This window comes from Podarcis muralis, chromosome 1 (assembly GCF_964188315.1).
Source record: "Podarcis muralis chromosome 1, rPodMur119.hap1.1, whole genome shotgun sequence".
NCBI lineage: Eukaryota > Metazoa > Chordata > Lepidosauria > Squamata > Lacertidae > Podarcis > Podarcis muralis.
The window spans coordinates 9,573,858-9,592,308 of NC_135655.1; the positions used below are offsets into that span (position 1 = coordinate 9,573,858).

General features: G+C 45.7%; 1 protein-coding gene across 1 annotated transcript in view; it reads left to right on the top strand.

Moving 5' to 3' along the window:
• PRKCH (protein kinase C eta) overlaps positions 1-18,451 on the top strand; it is a 115,060-nt gene that overhangs the window by 32,625 nt on the left and 63,984 nt on the right. The window contains exons 3-5 of the mRNA XM_028740062.2: positions 11,841-11,991; positions 16,000-16,034; positions 17,941-18,029. Coding sequence (XP_028595895.1) covers positions 11,841-11,991; positions 16,000-16,034; positions 17,941-18,029 — 275 coding nt within the window. The remainder of the gene's footprint in view (positions 1-11,840; positions 11,992-15,999; positions 16,035-17,940; positions 18,030-18,451) is intronic.

Consider the following 18,451-nt stretch of genomic DNA (forward strand, 5'->3'; position numbering starts at 1 on the left):
CCTTTCTCTGTGGCTTAACAGAGCAAATAATATTATGAGTGCAGTGGAATATTGACTCAGAGTCTCATCCCCAGTTTTAAGACAAAAACAAATGGAAGCTATAGGCAACACAAGCAGATCAAAGGGAGTAAATTCAGAATTTACTAATGCAATTTTTATGGGGCTGGTTCCTGAATATTTCATGCTCGGCTATATTTGCAGAAGGTGTACCTACCTCTGAAGTGCAGAAGAATCTGTCTGACACGTTGCTTCCAGTCTGAGCAAGTGAGATGTGCTGGGAAATGCTGACAAAGCCCCGAGAAGGGAGATGGGTTGGTGATAAATCATATGTTTTGAGAAGGAGACAGACAATTTTCAGCTTGCCTTGGGTCCTGGAGTGTATCGTTCTTCTCTTCTGCAAATGCAGAGCACGTTTTTTCACCTGTGGCTTTGGGCTGTGGGAAATTTCGGCCACTCGTTCGTTTCCGTTCGCAAAGCTTTCTGCCACTGCTAAAGATATGTAGGTCACATCCGCAACGTACATCTAAAGCACATGCGTCCCCCCAAAGAATCCTGGGAGCTATAGTTTAACCCTCACAGAGCTACAATTCCCAGTAAAATAATTAATGACTGTTACAGTGGCATAAGAGTGCCCTAAATATGTGTTGCAAGTAATCCAGTGCCGAGGGCCTTCTGGCAGTTCCCTCACTGCGAGAAGCCAAGTTACAGGGAGCCAGGCAGAGGGCCTTCTCGGTGGTCGCACCTGCCCTGTGGAACGCCCTCCCAGCCGATGTCAAAGAGGAAAACAACTACCAGACTTTTAGAAGACATCTGAAGACAGCCCTGTTTAGGGAAGCTTCTAATGTTTAATAGATGGTTGTATTTTAATATTCTGTTGGAAGCCGCCCAGAGTGGCTGGGGAAACCCAGCCAGATGGTCGGGGTATAAATAAAAAATTATCATCATCATCATCATCATCATCATCATCATCATCATCTGCTCAAAGGCGGAACATGCTTAGCAACATGGGGAGACCTGAAGCACAGAGCCAAACACTTCCTCTCCTTAATTTGGCCCAACCTCATCCTTGCAAAAGAGATAGAGAGGAAAAACTGGTGTTATATGCAATGCCTTGCCCAGCGATGCTGAATGACTTCTCTGCCTCCGTAATGACAATTTTTGGGTACTCTGAGATGGCAAGCTTTCACAAGCTTAGCTGAAAGTTCCTCTCAAAGAGTCAGTAACTTATATGACCCTCTCTAGTAAGCGCAGACTTTTCCCATTCATTGTCCAAGTGTTACAGCAAGTTATTTAGTTTCTTGTTTTATTTATATCCTGCCTTGCTCCCAGGACAGGACCCAAGGTGGCTCAGGACATAAATTAAAACAGGTGTAAAACACGCAATTAAAAGATATGGAAAATAAATCACCAGTTAAAAAAGAGAATCTATTTTTAAAAACGACACTGGAAACACTCTCTTTAAAAAAATGCAAAAGCACACTCACAAAAATCCCATTGGCTTGATCCAACACGCTCTTCTTATATTTTCATGACATTTGAAATTTACACCTTAGCTCAGCTTGCCATTCCAATTTGGAGTTTTCACACATGCAAACAGGGCGGCTGGATTTGCCTGCTCATGCCGCAATAAATCTCAACTTTTTGTTGAGCGAACCTTTTGCTTAATGCTTTTCCTGGGGGAATGAGGCAGTTGTCTGGGCAAACCCAAGTGTTTTTACTTTTCTCCATGTTTTCTGATCAGGGACGCGGGTGGCGCTGTGGGTTAAAGCCTCAGTGCCTAGGACTTGCCGATCGAAAGGTCGGCAGTTCGAATCCCCGCAGCGGGGTGCGCTCCCGCTGCTCGGTCCCAGCGCCTGCCAACCTAGCAGTTCGAAAGCACCCCCGGGTGCAAGTAGATAAATAGGGACCGCTTACTGGCGGGAAGGTAAACGGTGTTCCGTGTGCTGCGCTGGCTCGCCAGATGCAGCTTGTCACGCTGGCCACGTGACCCGGAAGTGTCTGCGGACAGCGCTGGCCCCCCGGCCTATAGAGTGAGATGGGCGCACAACCCTAGAGTCTGGCAAGACTGGCCCGTACAGGCAGGGGTACCTTTACCTTTACCTTATGTTTTCTGATTATATGTCTCCTGCCTATGTCAGTGTAGCAGTTCCAAAAAAGAGGCAGGCAGGTTGCTGTGCAGGCAGACATCTGAGAAATCGTTGTGTTATGTATTCAGTGGTCAGTGTTGCTTGAGCTGGGGTCTGGACTAAGGATTCTGAGCTCCTGTGTTCTGATTCGTTACATGATGTCCAATCACAGAACACTTCAGGATTTGGGCCTCTGCCATTGGCCCTTAAACTCTGAGTCATGATTCGCAGCTTGGAAGTTTAGACAGCCAATCACGCTGGGAGTGGGAGTGGTCCAGGCCCTCAGAAATGTATATAAGCAGTTGCTTTGTCCCTGTTGTTCAGTTACGTACTTCAGTCAAGGTTCTTGTTGTTATCATTGTGTCTTGCCTTGTGGAAACCCACCTACACTTTAGTTGTTAGAGATGTTCAGGTATCTTGTGAGAAATAAGGGACTATTACTCTGATAAGGGACTATTACTACAAAGAGTTGATGCTTTTGAATTGTGGTGCTGGAGGAGACTCTTGGGAGTCCCATAGACTGCAAGAAGATTGGGCCTAAACATTCTTAGAGAAGTCAGCCCCGAGTGCTCACTGGAAGGACAGATCCTGAAGCTGAGGCTCCAATACTTTGGCCACCTCATGAGAAGAGAAGACTCCCTGGAAAAGACCCTGGTGTTGGGAAAGATGGAGGGCACAAGGAGAAGGGGACGACAGAGGACAAGATGGTTGGACAGTGTTCTCGAAGCTACCAGCATGAGTTTGACCAAACTGTGGGAGGCAGTGGAAGACAGGAGTGCCTGGCGTGCTCTGGTCCATGGGGTCACAAAGAGTTGGACAGACTAAACGACAAAACAACAACAACACTCTGATAATCATTGGCCTGGTAGGCTTTGCCAAATGCACTTGTTCTGAATGTGAAGTGGACTGGGGAGGGAATATTCCTGCTTCCCTTCCTCTGTGTAGGAGTCAAGGTGGGAGAGGGAAGTGATAGAAGCACCTGAGAACCAGAGGAACCTGTGTTGCATCCTAGTTGCCCAAGGGGCATGTGGAAATCACAGATAATCCATCTAAGGTATGCTGCTGGACCACCTTGGCCTACACCTGCTTAGGAATTTGGCTCCTTTGGGAAAACCCGGATGTTGCAGGAAGGAAGAGGAGGGCTGGTGTGAGTCAGGAGGAAAGCTCTGCCATTTTCCGATGAAGTATAAAGCCTACTTTGTCGTCGCTGAGGAAAATGGTCAAGCTCTTTGGCTGAAAACCAGTGTGTATATGTGTGTGTGTGTGTGTGTGTGTGTGTGTGTGTGTGTCCTTCAGTTCTGGGACACAGAGAGGCATGTAGGCAGCATTGACATTACAGTTTGCTCCATTTTCACAACACATTGCAATTTCCACACTATATTTGAGCTTGCACACAAGGTCAAAGCCTCTTCCACAACTATCGTGTCATACAGGGGTCAGCAAACTTTTTCAGCAGGGGGCCGGTCCACTGTCAGACCTTGTGGGGGGGGGGCGGACTATATTTTGAAAAAATAAATGCCCCACAAATAACCCAGAGATGCATTTTAAATAAAAGGACACGTTCTACTCATGTAAAAACGCGCTGATTCCTGGACCGTCCACAGGCCGGATCTAGAAGGCGATTGGGCCTGATCCGGTCCCCGGGCCTTAGTTTGCCTACCCATAGTGTAATATGATGGAACCATTGTGGAATATAGCACATTTTTGTTACTCATTTCCATATTATATTTTTCATATTACATTTTTGGCAGTGGCTCCCCGTTTGTGGAATGCTCTCCCTGGGGAGACTCGCCTGGCGCCTTTAGATGCCAGGCGAAAATGTTCGTCTTCAGCTGATTGACATCCAATGGCCTTTTAAAATGTGTTGTGGAAGGGGGGGAATATTGGTTAGTTTTTGTTCCTATATTTATTATGCATTTGGTGTTTTTTATATTATCATTTTATGTCGTGATCCACCCTGAGATCTATGGGCATAGGGCAGTATTAAAATAAATAAATACAGTGGTACCTCTGGTTACGTACTTAATTCGTTCCGGAGGTCCGTTCTTAACCTGAAACTGTTCTTAACCTGAAGCACCACTTTAGCTAATGGGACCTCCTGCTGCTGCCACGTTGCAGGAGCACGATTTATGTTCTCACCCTGAAGCAAAATTCTTAACCCGAGGTACTATTTCTGGGTTAGTGGAGTCTGTAACCTGAAGTGTATGTAACCTAAAGTGTATGTAACCCGAGGTACCACTGTAAATAAATAAATAAATTTGAAAACAGACCCCCCCCACCGGCCAGAGGGAAATAACATGGAAATGAACGTTAAACTTCCACCAGTATTCCACTAGAGTTCCAAAAGAGGCTTTTACATTGTGTGAAAGCTCAAATATAATGTGGAACTTAACAGGTAGGGAGATATTGGGAGTGGAATGTTGAACAATCTCAGGACTGGGCAAGGCATATGGGTCCCAAGACTTTGCAGAAGTCGGCTGTTAGCCCCAGTTGACCAAAAGCAGGTGTGCAGTTGGAACCAAGCATGGATCAAGAACTAAAGTAGCAATTCAAATGCAGAATCATTGGCAGAGTTCTCACGTGCAAAAAGACAAGACCCAATAACACAGTTTTTTGTTTTGTTTAATCACACACACCTTGCAATACATTTCCATGTATGTACTGTCAGTCTTCTTTTTTGGCAATCACACGTAGTCAAGTAAGATTGTCTTCCATGAACACAGTCTTAACAGTGAGTCCTTGCCAAGCATGCCTTCCTCTTACCACGTTTCTCCCTTGTGTTCTGAGTTCGAGTGTCTTCAAAGCCCATGACACCTTTGGTAGAGGCTGTTCTCCAACTGCAGCGCTCGCAGGCCAGTGTTTCCCAGTTGTCGGTGTTTATACTACATTTTTTAAATATTTGCCTTGAGAGAGTCTGTAAACCTCTTTTGTGGACCACCATTTTTAAGTTCAGAATAGAGTAGTTGCTTTGGAAGGCGATAATCCGGCATCCACACAACATGACCAGTCCAACAAAGTTGATGTTGAAGACTCATTGCTTCAACACTGGTGATCTTTGCTTCTTCTAGTACACTGGCATTAGTTCGCCTGTCTTCCCAAGTGACGTGTAGAAAATTTTGGAGACATCGTTCATGGAATCTTTCGAGGAGTTGGAGATGGCGTTTATAAGTGGTCCACATTTCACAAGCATACAGTAAGGGTACTGTCAGTGATTCACCTTAGGCAACTCCTAGGTGAGATGCAGTGAGATGCAAGTAAATACTGTCATTGCACAAGCAGAGTCACACAGGTTGACCTGTAAATCCTGTATAGTTCTTCTGGGTCAGGAGAACTCAATGGCTGGCCTGAGTGGGTGGGGGGTGTTCAGAGCTTTGGAACAAACAGTTGATGCTCCAACCAGTAGGACTAGTGGCTCACCACTCAGGTGAGTGGCACACAGGTGTGCAGGCTCCTGGTCTGTGGGTTTTCAGCTATTCTAGATACATCTGCAGTTAAGATTGTGAGCGATCAGTTTGACCTTGAACTTTCAGTTGTTTATTTGAAGGGTTACCAACAAAGGTCCGTATAGTTAAAGCCATGGTTTTCCCAGTAGTGATGTATGGAAGTGAGAGCTGGACCATAAAGAAGGCTGATCACCAAAGAATTGATGCTTTTGAATTCTGGTGCTGGAGGAGACTCTTGAGAGTCCCATGGACTGCAAGAAGATCAAACGCATCCATTCTTAAGGAAATCAGCCCTGAGTGCTCACTGGAAGGACAGATCCTGAAGCTGAGGCTCCAATACTTTGGCCACCTCATGAGAAGAGAAGACTCCCTGGAAAAGACCCTGATGTTGGGAAAGATGGAGGGCACAAGGAGAAGGGGACGACAGAGGATGAGATGGTTGGATAGTGTTCTCGAAGCTACAAACATGAGCCTGACCAAACTGCGGGAGGCGGTGGAAGACAGGAGTGCCTGGCGTGCTCTGGTCCATGGGGTCAAGAAGAGTCGGACACAACTAAATGACTAAACAACAACATTTGAAGGGCTGTCATGCGACAGTCCTCTGTTAAGTTCATCGTCTCTCCCACAATGGCGAGAGGCCTTATTTTTATCAGAATTGTGCCCATTGTTTCCAAATTTGCATATCAATTACCACAAGCAAATGCTATGCAAAACTATTCTCTTTTAGGTTTCTTGGGTAATGCACAAGTGTCAACTCTACTTAATCTTAGGCCTTTTGGCAGAAGGGGTAAAATCTCAAGACGAGGCCTCAGAAGCAAGGGGGTGAGGGCTGGATACCGTATTTTTCGCTCCATAAGGTGCACCTGACCATAAGGCACATCTACTTGGGGGGATTCAAGAAAAAAAATTATTTAAAGGGAGCGCTAAGCAGGGCCTGTATGCATCCCAGGCTCTGCTCAGCACTCCCTTTCATGAGCCATGTGGAGCGTGTGTGCGGCGCTTGCAGGCTTTTCCCCAAGAAGGAAGCCCCCAAGAGCCACACACACACTCCGCGCAGCTCTTTACAGGGAGTGCGGCTCTTGGGGGCTTTTGCGGGAGGTGGGGGAAGTGAGAGAGCCTCGCTCTGTCCCTTCCCCCACCTCCTGCAAAAGCCAGGGATAGCCGTGCGAAGCCTCCCCAGGGCTTGTGGGGCTGGCGGTGGGGAAAGCCCAGCTTTCCCCCACCTGCAGCCCCAAAGAGCCTTCCCGCTGCTCCCAGAGCTTGTGGGGCTGGCGGGGGATGCCCGGGTCCCCCCCCCCAGCCCCAGGGACCACACATTCGCTCCATAAGACGCACAGACATTTCCCCTTAGATTTTAAGAGGGAAAAAGTGTGTCTTATGGAGCGAAAAATACGGTACATTTTGTCATTCAGCCACTCCATCCATCCCATGATATTCACTGGGCTTCAGTCCTGGAGCACTAGGCATTACCATGAATTTCCTCTGATCTGTCTCCTATCCCACCAGGTTCCACCCTATGAACTGCCAGGTACCACCTCTTAGCTCTCAAGCTCCACCTGCTGTGTCTAAAGGTGTGAGTCTTAGAAGACCTGGCAACTCTAAAGCATGTGTCTCCCTCACCTGCTTATAAGACCCTGCTCTGTCTAAGGCTACAGAGAATGAGTGTTATGGAAATGCAAGGGGAATGAAGAGGACATCTGTAAGTGCAGCCCATTTTAATTCCAAACTTATTTCCAAATTTCCCAAATAATGAACCTTCTTCCTTTAGGGCAGCCTTTCTCAACCTGTGGGTACCCAGATGTCGTTGAACTACGACTCCCATCACCCCTAGCTAGCAAGGCCAGAGCTCAGGGATGATGGGAGTTGTAGTCCAACAACAACTGGGGACGCACAGGTTGAGAACCACTGCTTTAGGGGAAACTTCTCAATATGTAAATCAGGAGGTCATTAGTAGTCTAGACAAATGGAGAGAGAGAGAGAGAGAGAGAGAGAGAGAGAGAGAGAGAGAGAGAGGCTTTTCCATGAATATCAACCAGAATGGACTTTACAATAAAAAGAACTGTGTGGGGGTGTTTCTGTTTGTTATTATGGTATATAGTTTTAGGTTGTAAAACACCCTGTGATCTTCTGATGAAGGGTGGTATAGATTTCACACACACACATACACACACACAGAGTGCTTTTTTTCTTTAAAAAAATGTTTAGGGGGTACTCTCATTCCGTCTGAGACTCAGGAAACACAGTGACAGGAAATGAGGCCACCATCGGGGTTACCAACAGAACTGACGATTTTAAATTCTTAGTTTCTTCTCCCACTAAATTTACAAAATGTTTAGAGATATGCGGAGCCCTGCATCCCCCCCAGGAAAAGCCGTGTGTGTGTGTGTGTGTGTGTGTTTGTGTGTGTGTGTGTATTATACATTGAACAGTGTCCCCCTCTGGAAGAACCCACAAGTCAGAAACATGTGGACTAGCTTGTAAATAAGCTTGCTTTGCACCTGCCAGTTTCCATAGAACCAAAATTGTAGAGTTGGAAGGAACCCCAAGGGTCATCTAGTCCAGCCGCCCACAATGAAGGTTTTGCTTTCCCCTGCCCTCATTCTTTCTAGGCTGGAAGCCCTAGTGATTGGAAGGGGAGTGATTCCTTCTTGCACTTTGGATATAATCTAACATGGGCGTCCCATTACCATGAGCACCCTCAGGGGACAGGGACCCAGTCAGGGTTGCAGAAGGAGCACAGATCGAACAATCCAAGGTCAAGCAACTGGGAAGCAGTCTAGTTGCATATATGAAGTTGCCCATTGACAGTTAGAAGCAGCTGGAAAACTGACTTAGGCACACAAGTCGCCTGCTCACAGTCTTTCTTACAATTGTGTGTTCCTGTTTAAATTATAGTCATGGGCTGCATCTACACTGCTATAGAAAAACGCTCTGAAAAATCCGTTTCAAAGCTCACAATGGAAAATTTCATAGAGTTCCGATTTCAACTCTGGTATTTGAATAAATATTGTAATATAAAAAATTAGAAATCCCTTGAAAGTACCAAATAGGCCTAGGATTAAATTAGGATTTAATTAAATAAATGGGATTCAGAACAGTAAGAAAAGTGAATAAATTAGATAACAGCTGGAAATATTTTTGTTTAAGAATGATATTGGAAAGCTGTTACATGCAGATACGAGGAAATTCAGAAGGGAGGGAATGGAGGAAGTCAATTAACAATGTAAATAAAATTTGGGTTTTAAGGGATATGGGATAAAGATTATGTTTTTTATTGTTGTGGTTTAGGGTTTTTTTGTATGTTTTTCTGCTGTTGTTTTTCCTTTTTGCTAGGTTGTTTTTGTTATAACTGTGAAAATTTAATCAAAAAATTTAAAAAAAGAAAGAAGGAGAGGGTGTTGTTGTCTAAGTCATGGAATGGATCATTGACATCAATGGACTTGAGTACCATATTTTTTTGCTCTATAAGACTCACTTTTCCCCTCCTATAAAGTAAGGGGAAATGTGTGTGCGTCTTATGGAGCGAATGCAGGCTGCACAGCTATCACAGAAGCCAGAACAGCAAGAGGGATCGCTGTACAGCGACCCCTCTTGCCGTTCTGGCTTCTGAGATTCAGAATATTTTTTTTCTTGTTTTCCTCCTCCAAAAACTAGGTGCGTTTTATGGTCTGGTGCGTCTTATAGAGCAAAAAATATGGTAATTTGATTTCAGTGGGTCTACACTGGGTAGGATTTAGCTGGATACAACCAATGGTTGCTAAATTTGCATCTATGCGTATAAATCAGCATGTGCAACTCTGAGTCCTTTCCTTGCTTTCTTTGGCAATACATAAGTGGCCACCTTAGACAAACAGATGTCTGTCCAAATTCTTCAGTGTGCAAGAATCCAGTTCCCAAGCCCTTTCCTGATGTGCGATGTCCGAGTGTGATTTGGAAACAGCTCCCTGGCTCTTTCCTTGGCCAGTCATGGAGCAGAATGACAGACAAGTGTGTGTAAAGGCACTTATAAGAGCCATGTGTCAGTGTGGAAACAGGAAGTTTGTGATGTGCAGCTTTAAAAATAGCCATTCTGAAGAACTGGAAGAAATTAATAGCAGGTTTTGGAACCCATCATTCAGTGCCTTAACACTCCTATTGGTGTTTCTGAGAACACTGGGGTTTTTTTTCCTACTCATATGCAAATTTAATCAGTTAATCATCTTGAAACTCAGCTAATCTGGTGGTAGCCTTAATATAGTGTTATGTGCACCTCACTTCGCCAAGATTTCAGGGGTGCGGTGCTTACAAAGGTTTGATTTCCTTTGGAAGGAGGTCACCGGAGGCTTCCTGGTGTTTGGCGATGTTTGCATGTATTTACAAATATACAGGTTGAATATAGGTGGAGGCACACAGCTTAAAGACTGCAATACATCTTCCCCAATCCAATGTGTTGCCCAGATGTTGCTTTCTGGCCCAACTGGTAGAGGTTAATGGGAGGTGGCCTCTGTCAACAACATCTGGAAGGCCACAGTTTCCATACAGTATAGTACTCGAATCTGGAACTGCCCTTGCGCGAGCATCCTTACCTTCTGCCACGCTGCTCTCGCAAGCTCTTTCAGGGATGTCTGAGTTCACGCATGGTCTCCTGAGAGCATCCCAGAGACTGCTAATCAAGGTGGTCAACAGGGAGAGCTTAAAAGCAATTTCTGCTTGGGGGGGGGGGGGGAACCTGGCACAAAAAGAGCTTTTAGGTTCTCTGCAGTTAATTTGCACGATTTCAGCCAGCCGGCATCCAACTGCACAAGGTTGAAAGTTGGGTGCTTATACGATCTGATCACACTGCAGCGATTCAGACAGAGCTTCGAGATATGAGAATAATAATAATAATGTAATAATTTTTATTTATACCCCGCCCTCCCCAGCCAAGGCCGGGCTCAGGGCGGCTAACAAGCAATAATAAAAACAAGTTGAATGAATACAACTTAAAAACAAGATTAAAATACAACATTGAAACATTAAAATATTAAAATGCAGCCTCATCACAGGAGGAGAAAGGAAAAAGGAAAAAGAAAGAGGGGGAGGGAATCATACCAGCTCCAAGCCAAAGGCCAGGTGGAACAACTCTGTCTTACAGGCCCTGCGGAAAGAAATCAGATCCTGCAGGGCCCTGGTCTCATGAGACAGAGCGTTCCACCAGGCTGGAGCCAGTGTTGAGAAGGCCCTGGCTCTGGTTGAGGCTAATCTGGCTTCCTTAGGGCCCGGGACCTCTAGGGTGTTGCTATTTATGGACCTTAAGGTCCTCCGTGGGGCATACCGGGAGAGGCGGTCCCGTAGGTACGAGGGTCCTAGGCCATGAAGGGCTTTAAAGGTCAAAACCAGCACCTTAAACCTGACCCTGTACTCCACCGGGAGCCAGAGCTGCTGGAAAGGCACTGGGTGAATATGCTCCCAGGGCAGAAAAGGATCTGCAAGCAAAAAAGAAAGGATAGGGACCATATGATCCCAGAAGTGGAGATCCTGGGTTTCAAAAGGCGATTGGATGGCTGATGGAACAGAGAGAATGAGGGGGAGGAGAGGAGATAAGGAGGAGCAAGGAATGAAGGTGCTTAAAGATACAGTGCTACCTCAGGTTAAGAACTTAATTCGTTTTGGAGGTCCGTTCTTAACCTGAAATTGTTCTTAACCTGAAGCACCACTTTAGCTAATGGGGCCTCCCGCTGCTGCCGTGCCGCCGGAGCACGATTTCTGTTCTCATCCTGAAGCAAAGTTCTTAACCCGAGGTACTATTTCTGGGTTAGCGGAGTCTGTAACCTGAAGCGTCTGTAACCCGAGTGAAATATACTCGGAGTCAAGAGTGGATTTCATGCTCTTTATTCAGCTCATAGTGGTGAGGAGGAATGGAAGTCCCCCCACAATATCTGCTTTATATACATTATTTACACAATGGGCTGCATGTGATTGGCTAATTCCGGAATTCTCCTGTAGGCCAATCAGGTTGCGGATTCACTTCCACCTGGAGCTGGATTGGGTGGCTCCTGTGGAGCAATCATACTGCTGCATTGTTCTAGGACCAATCAGACTGCTGCATTCTGAATCCTATTGTTCTAGGACCAATCAGACTGCTGCATTCTGAATCCTATTCAACTCAGTACATAACACCGAGGTACCACTGTATCATGTTTTGAGATAACTTGTGGTTGAAAATTAAAGGGAAAGAGTGGCAAATAACCGAGAACTAGTACTGATAAGCATTTGCTTCCCTGTTTTGTCTCCTTTACCTTTGTACACGCAGGAACTCTCCAGAGGGACAGAATATTTAAGAACTTCACCCGGAAGCGCCAACGGGCTATGCGGCGGCGAGTCCACCAAGTCAATGGGCACAAGTTTATGGCTACCTATTTGCGGCAACCCACGTACTGCTCGCACTGCCGGGAGTTTATCTGGTGAGAGAGAGGCTTTGAAATGGAGAGTCTTCCCATTGTCTCTTGCTAATCCCTTCGCTAGGAACGGCCCTACCTGCAACAATTTCTCCCCCCCAGATCAAAGAGAAGGGGCCACAACAGAGGCACAAAGTGCAGCTCTCTGACCTAAGATAGGGGTGGAAAAGATAGTCAGAGCCATCGTGTCTGCTTATGAAGATTTGCAGGCAGCCCGTAGAATATCCATAGGGAAGGGGGAGGAATTTGATTCACCCTAAATTTAAAGGTGGATTGGCCTGATTTGCACTGTCTGAAACATCTGTGCCGGAACGCAGCCATTGTTGGAAATTTGCGCTTCTCCAAATTTGGTTCTTCAGTCAAGTAACATGTGCAAAACTGCATATAGAAGGGTAAAGAGTTGTATCCAAGTAATATGGAGTAAGCCCATTGAAATGAACCGACCTAACTCAGCTGTGCCCATTAATGTCCAGTGGTCCTCTATGAGTAGGATGAACTTTGTATTCAACCCGAAGCATGCATAAGAATGCATATATTATTAGTGAAAACAACATACCGAAATGTTCGAGAGAATTGCCTTGCAAAAATATTACTGTTAGGCCAAATTTGTATACAAAAATGTGTGCAGTGTGATAAATTCACATGGAAATCCTGCTGAGTTTTCGGATTTTAAGGATTTTAGAAAATTAATCTGCAAACTGATGTGGAAAGGTGGAGAACTGAGAGAAACCGAGATTGACCCATCCCTAAATATTCCACATCCTGAGAATCACAGCTTTTATTTTAAAAGGCAAGATTTCATCATCATCATTTATTTCAGGGCCAAATGCAGCCATTGAGATACCTCTCTCAGGCCATTGGGACTCTGCCTAGGCAATACCTGAATCATAGAATCATAGAGTTGGAAGAGACCACAAGGGCCATCGAGTCCAACCCCCTGCCAAGCAGGAAACACCATCAGAGCACTCCTGACATATGGTTGTCAAGCCTCTGCTTAAAGACCTCCAAAGAAGGAGACTCCACCACACTCCTTGGCAGCAAATTCCACTGTCGAGCTGTCAGGAAGTTCTTCCTAATGTTTAGGTGGAATCTTCTTTCTTGTAGTTTGGATCCATTGCTCCGTGTCCGCTTCTCTGGAGCAGCAGAAAACAACCTTTCTCCCTCCTCTATATGACATCCTTTTATATATTTGAACATGGCTATCATATCACCCCTTAACCTCCTCTTCCCCAGGCTAAACATGCCCAGCTCCCTTAGCCGTTCCTCATAAGGCATCGTTTCCAGGCCTTTGACCATTTTGGTTGCCCTCCTCTGGACACGTTCCAGTTTGTCAGTGTCCTTCTTGAACTGTGGTGCCCAGAACTGGACACAGTACTCCAGGTGAGGTCTGACCAGAGCAGAATACAGTGGCACTATTACTTCCCTTGATCTAGATGCTATACTCCTATTGATGAGGCCCAGAATTGCATTGGCTTTTTTAGCTGCCGCGTCACACTGTTGGCTCATGTCAAGTTTGTGGTCAACCAAGACTCCTAGATCCTTTTCACATGTACTGCTCTCAAGCCAGGTGCCCCCCCATCTTGTATTTGTGCCTCTCATTTTTTTTGCCCAAGTGCAATACTTTACATTTCTGTTACATTACACCTGTTTTTAATATAGTGTTTTAATTTAATTTTAAAACGGAGTTTGAATGGTTGCATGGTTTTATCTTGTATTTTAAAACGCAAAATAAAAACACAAAATTCATATTCTTATTTTTTACAAGCAGAAACAAGTGGCCCCTCTTCCCCTGCCTTTACTTCTGTTAAATAGTGGGAAACAGCTCTGTTGGATTCACAGCTCTTTATTACAGCAGTTAGAACTGTTCCTGGAGTCAGACTGACTGCAGCCTAGCTGGCTGCTTTATATAATACTAAGTAACCTGTAACAGTAACAACTCCCAACTAGCTAACCAATCAGTGAGCTACAATTCTCAATCCTTCATTTGCATACTGGTGGCCCTGAGTGAGAACTGCAGCTAATCTTAATACGTAACGACTTCTAGGTGAAACCACTGCCCCTTTCAACTCTGGCTTTGTCCTCTCGATGAATTGAGGGAGGGGCCCCATCGCACCCATTTGCCGTCTCATACAGAGCCCATAGAACCAGAGAGTTGGAAGGGACCACAAGGGTCATCTAGAACCAGGCAGAGGGCCTTCTTGGTAGTGGCACCTGCCCTGTGGAATGCCCTCCCGTCAGATTTCAAGGAAATAAACAGCTATATGACTTTTAGAAGACACCTGAAGGCAGCCCTGTTTTGGGAGGTTTTTAATGTTTGATGTCTTATTGTGTTTTTAATATTCTGTTGGGAGCCGCCCAGAGCGGCTGGGGAAACCCAGCCAGAAGGGCAGTGTATAAATAATAGTTATTATTATTATAGTCCAACCCCCTGAAATGCAGAAAACTTTTGCCCAACATGGGGCTTGAACCCATGGCCCTGAGATTAAGAGCCTCATGCTCTACCAACAGAGTTATATAATTTCCCTTTAATGGCCTATCGTAGTCTGGCTTATGTTTTAACACTTGCCGGAGTGCTTTTGCCTACCGAAGATGGATTCTTTCCTCCTCCTCCTCCTCCTCCTCCTCCTCTTCTTCTTCTTCTTTATTGAAAGATGATATATGAAAGTTAGAAAAAGTTAGGTGAAAAGATGGGGGGCACAAGAGCCCTTATAGAGTCCTTTGCAGGTTCTCCATCAGTCGGAGAAAATAACAGAGGCCAACCAGAGAATATTGAGAAGCAAAGCAGCTAGTAAGCCTGATTTTTGTTGAACTGTTGCAACAGGGTGCCCCCTTCACACGCAGGAGAAAGGAGGAGGAACCAGAACAAAGGTGTGCCTGCCCTTATATAGACATTTTAAATTGCCTGCCCTGGAGTCCAAGACCACCCCTCAGATACATCACACCTACATCACAGAAAAGGCGGTCTACAACAGAAATTTGAATGTTGTTGTTTTTCCTGTCTGCCAGGTTACCTGATAATGCCTTATCTGATTGCCTTTCCTGGTAGTCTGGCCATTCCTTTGAGATGGTACTCACTTAATTCCTGAGACAATGGGAAGGTTCCCCCACCCCCTCCAGCGGGTGGCGCTGTGGGTAAAAGCCTCAGCGCCTAGGGCTTGCCGATCGAAAGGTCGGCGGTTCGAATCCCCACGGTGGGGTGCGCTCCCGTTGCTCGGTCCCAGCGCCTGCCAACCTAGCAGTTCTAAAGCACCTCCGGGTGCAAGTAGATAAATAGGGACCGCTTACTAGCGGGAAGGTAAACGGCGTTTCCGTGTGCGGCTCTGGCTCGCCAGAGCAGCGATGTCACGCTGGCCACGTGACACGGAAGTGTCTCCGGACAGCGCTGGCCCCCGGCCTCTTAAGTGAGATGGGTGCACAACCCTAGAGTCTGTCAAGACTGGCCCATACAGGCAGGGGTACCTTTACCTTTATTATATATATATGAGACCTTAATTTTTTTTATTACAAAGTTAACCTACATCTAACCCAATACAGTGTTTATAAAAACAGATTTTTGATCTGTGGTCATTCCTTTTGCTTGCCTGTATCGGAGTGAAGAGGAGCAAGACAGATGAATCCATTGGTCTTTAAATTGCTAAGAGGTGCCTCTGCCTGATGTATTGACTCCCATGGGGGAGTCAGCTTTGAGCCAGGAGAATGGAAAAATAGTGAAACTTCTTTAAATGTATGGTTTTTTGTTTTTGTTTTCATACACAAGAGAAGCCTATGAACCTGCTATGTCTGTCCAGGGAGGGGTGGGGAGCCAAAAGGATCAGCCGTGATTGCGTCAGTCTGCTCTGACTCTGCTCAAGGAGTGGTGAAAAAGTCTCCAAAAGAGCTGTTTTTTACATTTGCATTGTAAACTGTGTCACTGCTGCTTTCCCAGCCACTGTGTTGTTGTGTACAAACCTGACCTGATTTTGGCTCTTTTATCTGTTCCTGAGTCATGCGCTTTCTCTGTTTTGTCTCCAACAGGGGAGTATTTGGAAAGCAAGGATACCAGTGCCAAGGTAGCGTGCCTCATCTCTCTCTCGCCGAAATGCACATGCCACAAATTGGCCATTTCTATTGCCGCACAGACCCCGTTAAAATACATGGGAGATATACTCAAGGCTGGTTCTCAGTGAATCAGGCCCATGCTGAAGTTTAGGCTGAGGTTATGCATATCTCTGGGTGTGCTGGTAGACAACATTAGTCATACAGTGGTGCCTCGCAAGACGAAATTAATTCGTTCCACGAGTTTTTTCGTCTTGCGATTTTTTCGTCTTGCGAAGCACGGTTTCGGAAAAGTTTTGGAAAAGCTTCAAAAATCACCAAAGTCTTCAAAAACCTCAAAAAAGGCTACCACACCGCGTGCTATGAGTTGCTCCTCGAAGTCAAGTCGCAACTGTATTAACGGTTTTAAGAAAAAGGAAACAAACTTGCAAGACGTTTCCGTCTTGCGAAGCAAGCCCATAGGGAAATTCGTCTTGCGAAGCAACTCAAAAAACCAAAAACCCTTTCATCTTGCGAGTTTTCCGTCTTGCGAGGCATTCGTCTTCCGAGGTACCACTGTACCAGCTAAGGCCATTTTGATCTGAAAGGGTCCATTCGGAGTCCATATGACGCAGATGGATATCGCCAAATAATTTCTCTGCCTCTCTGTTGATACAAAATAAAAATAAAAAATTCCTTCCAGTAGCACCTTAGAGACCAACTAAGTTTGTTATTGGTATGAGCTTTCGTATTTGAAGAAGTGTGCATGCACACGAAAGCTCATACCAATAACAAACTTAGTTGGTCTCTAAGGTGCTACTGGAAGGAATTTTGTTTGTTTGTTTCGACTATGGCAGACCAACACGGCTACCTACCTGTAACTATCTCTGTTGATAGTTATATTGGTTGCAATTGATGGTCAGTCTATTCTGGAGAAGTCCGGTCTGTCACTTCTTGTCACCCCTATGTGGGGGACGATGAACCTATGGAACTCCTTGCCACAAGATGTAGTTAGTGGCAACTTAGAGGGCCTTTGTAGGGGGGTGGAACAGGGGAAGGATTAGACAAATGGATGGAACATAGATCTGTCATCAGCTATGAATGTTGCAATTGCCTTGATGTTTGTAGTTTGTAGTTTGCCCCTGTAGTTAACAGCAGCTTGGGGGATTTCATAGAATCTTAGAATTGTAGAGTTGGATGGGACCAAGAGGATCATCTATTTCAATCTCCTGCAACACAGGAATCTTTTGCCCAACTTGGAGCTCAAACCCACAACCCTGAGATTAGCAGTCTGATGCTCTACCGACTGAGCTAGGGTGCTGTTAGGGCAGGGGTCTGCAACCTTTAAGACAAAAAGAGCCACTTGGACCCATTTCCGAAGAAAAAAAAAACTGGGAGCCGCAAAACCATTGCGACATTTAAAACAAATATAACACTGCATATATTGTTTCTTACCTTAATGTCCGATCTGACAACGGGTGGGCAGGTGACGTCGGGACGGTGCGTGACTAACACACGCACCGCCCCCATACGTCACAGCCAGTACAGCGCCCACCACAGTGGGGAGTGTCGGGGCGCACAATGCGCCTCCTCCCCTCGCTAGTATCCACCCCGGAGCCATGGCAAAGGTGTAAAAGAGCCACATGCGGCTCCGGAGCCGCGGGTTGCAGACCCCTGTGTTAGGGGATCAGAACAGGGGCAAATGGTTAAATCCACCCCTTCCTCCTGTGCTTTGACTCCAGTCCAACACCTACCCACCACCTCCGCAGCTCCTTTGAGAACAAGATAAAAATTTTGGTGCTTCCATTTTCCAGGGCAAATAATAGATGTTGACCCTGATATATGTAATACAGAGCATTGGGCTTCCCAGTGATTCTTGTCGATCTCACCTTCCTGTTCTTTTTCAACCCTTTCCCCCCCACGCCTGCCTCTGTTTTCCAGTTTGCACATGTGTCGTGCACAAGCGCTGCCACCATCTCATTGTCACGGCTTGCACCTGCCAGAACAATAGTCACAAGGTGAACACAAAGGTAAAGCCACAGTTACACATTTGGGGTTCTGCAGCTTATTGCAATGTAATTTATTCACCTCTCTGTCGATTCGCCTGTTTCTATAGAGCAACACACTTTGTTTAATGCATTTTCGGGCTGTGGGTTTGCATGTGTACTTGGTGCCAGGATCTGTTGGTTTTGTGTGATAAAAGATGGATGGGTGTACCCTGCTGAGATGGAGTAACTTCACCCTATCTTCCTGTGCCACTTCCACCTTTGTCCTGGAGCCGGATACAACCTCCTTAGGTCCATTCACTTCAATGGGCTTAATCCTCTGACTTATGCCAAGTCCGTGAATAAGTGAATAAGGAGTGGGCTATCTTTAAGGAATACATCAAAATTTATGTGGAAAAAGTAGAATTTCTGACAGATATTGAGTGAATCCAGAAAACGATTAGAGT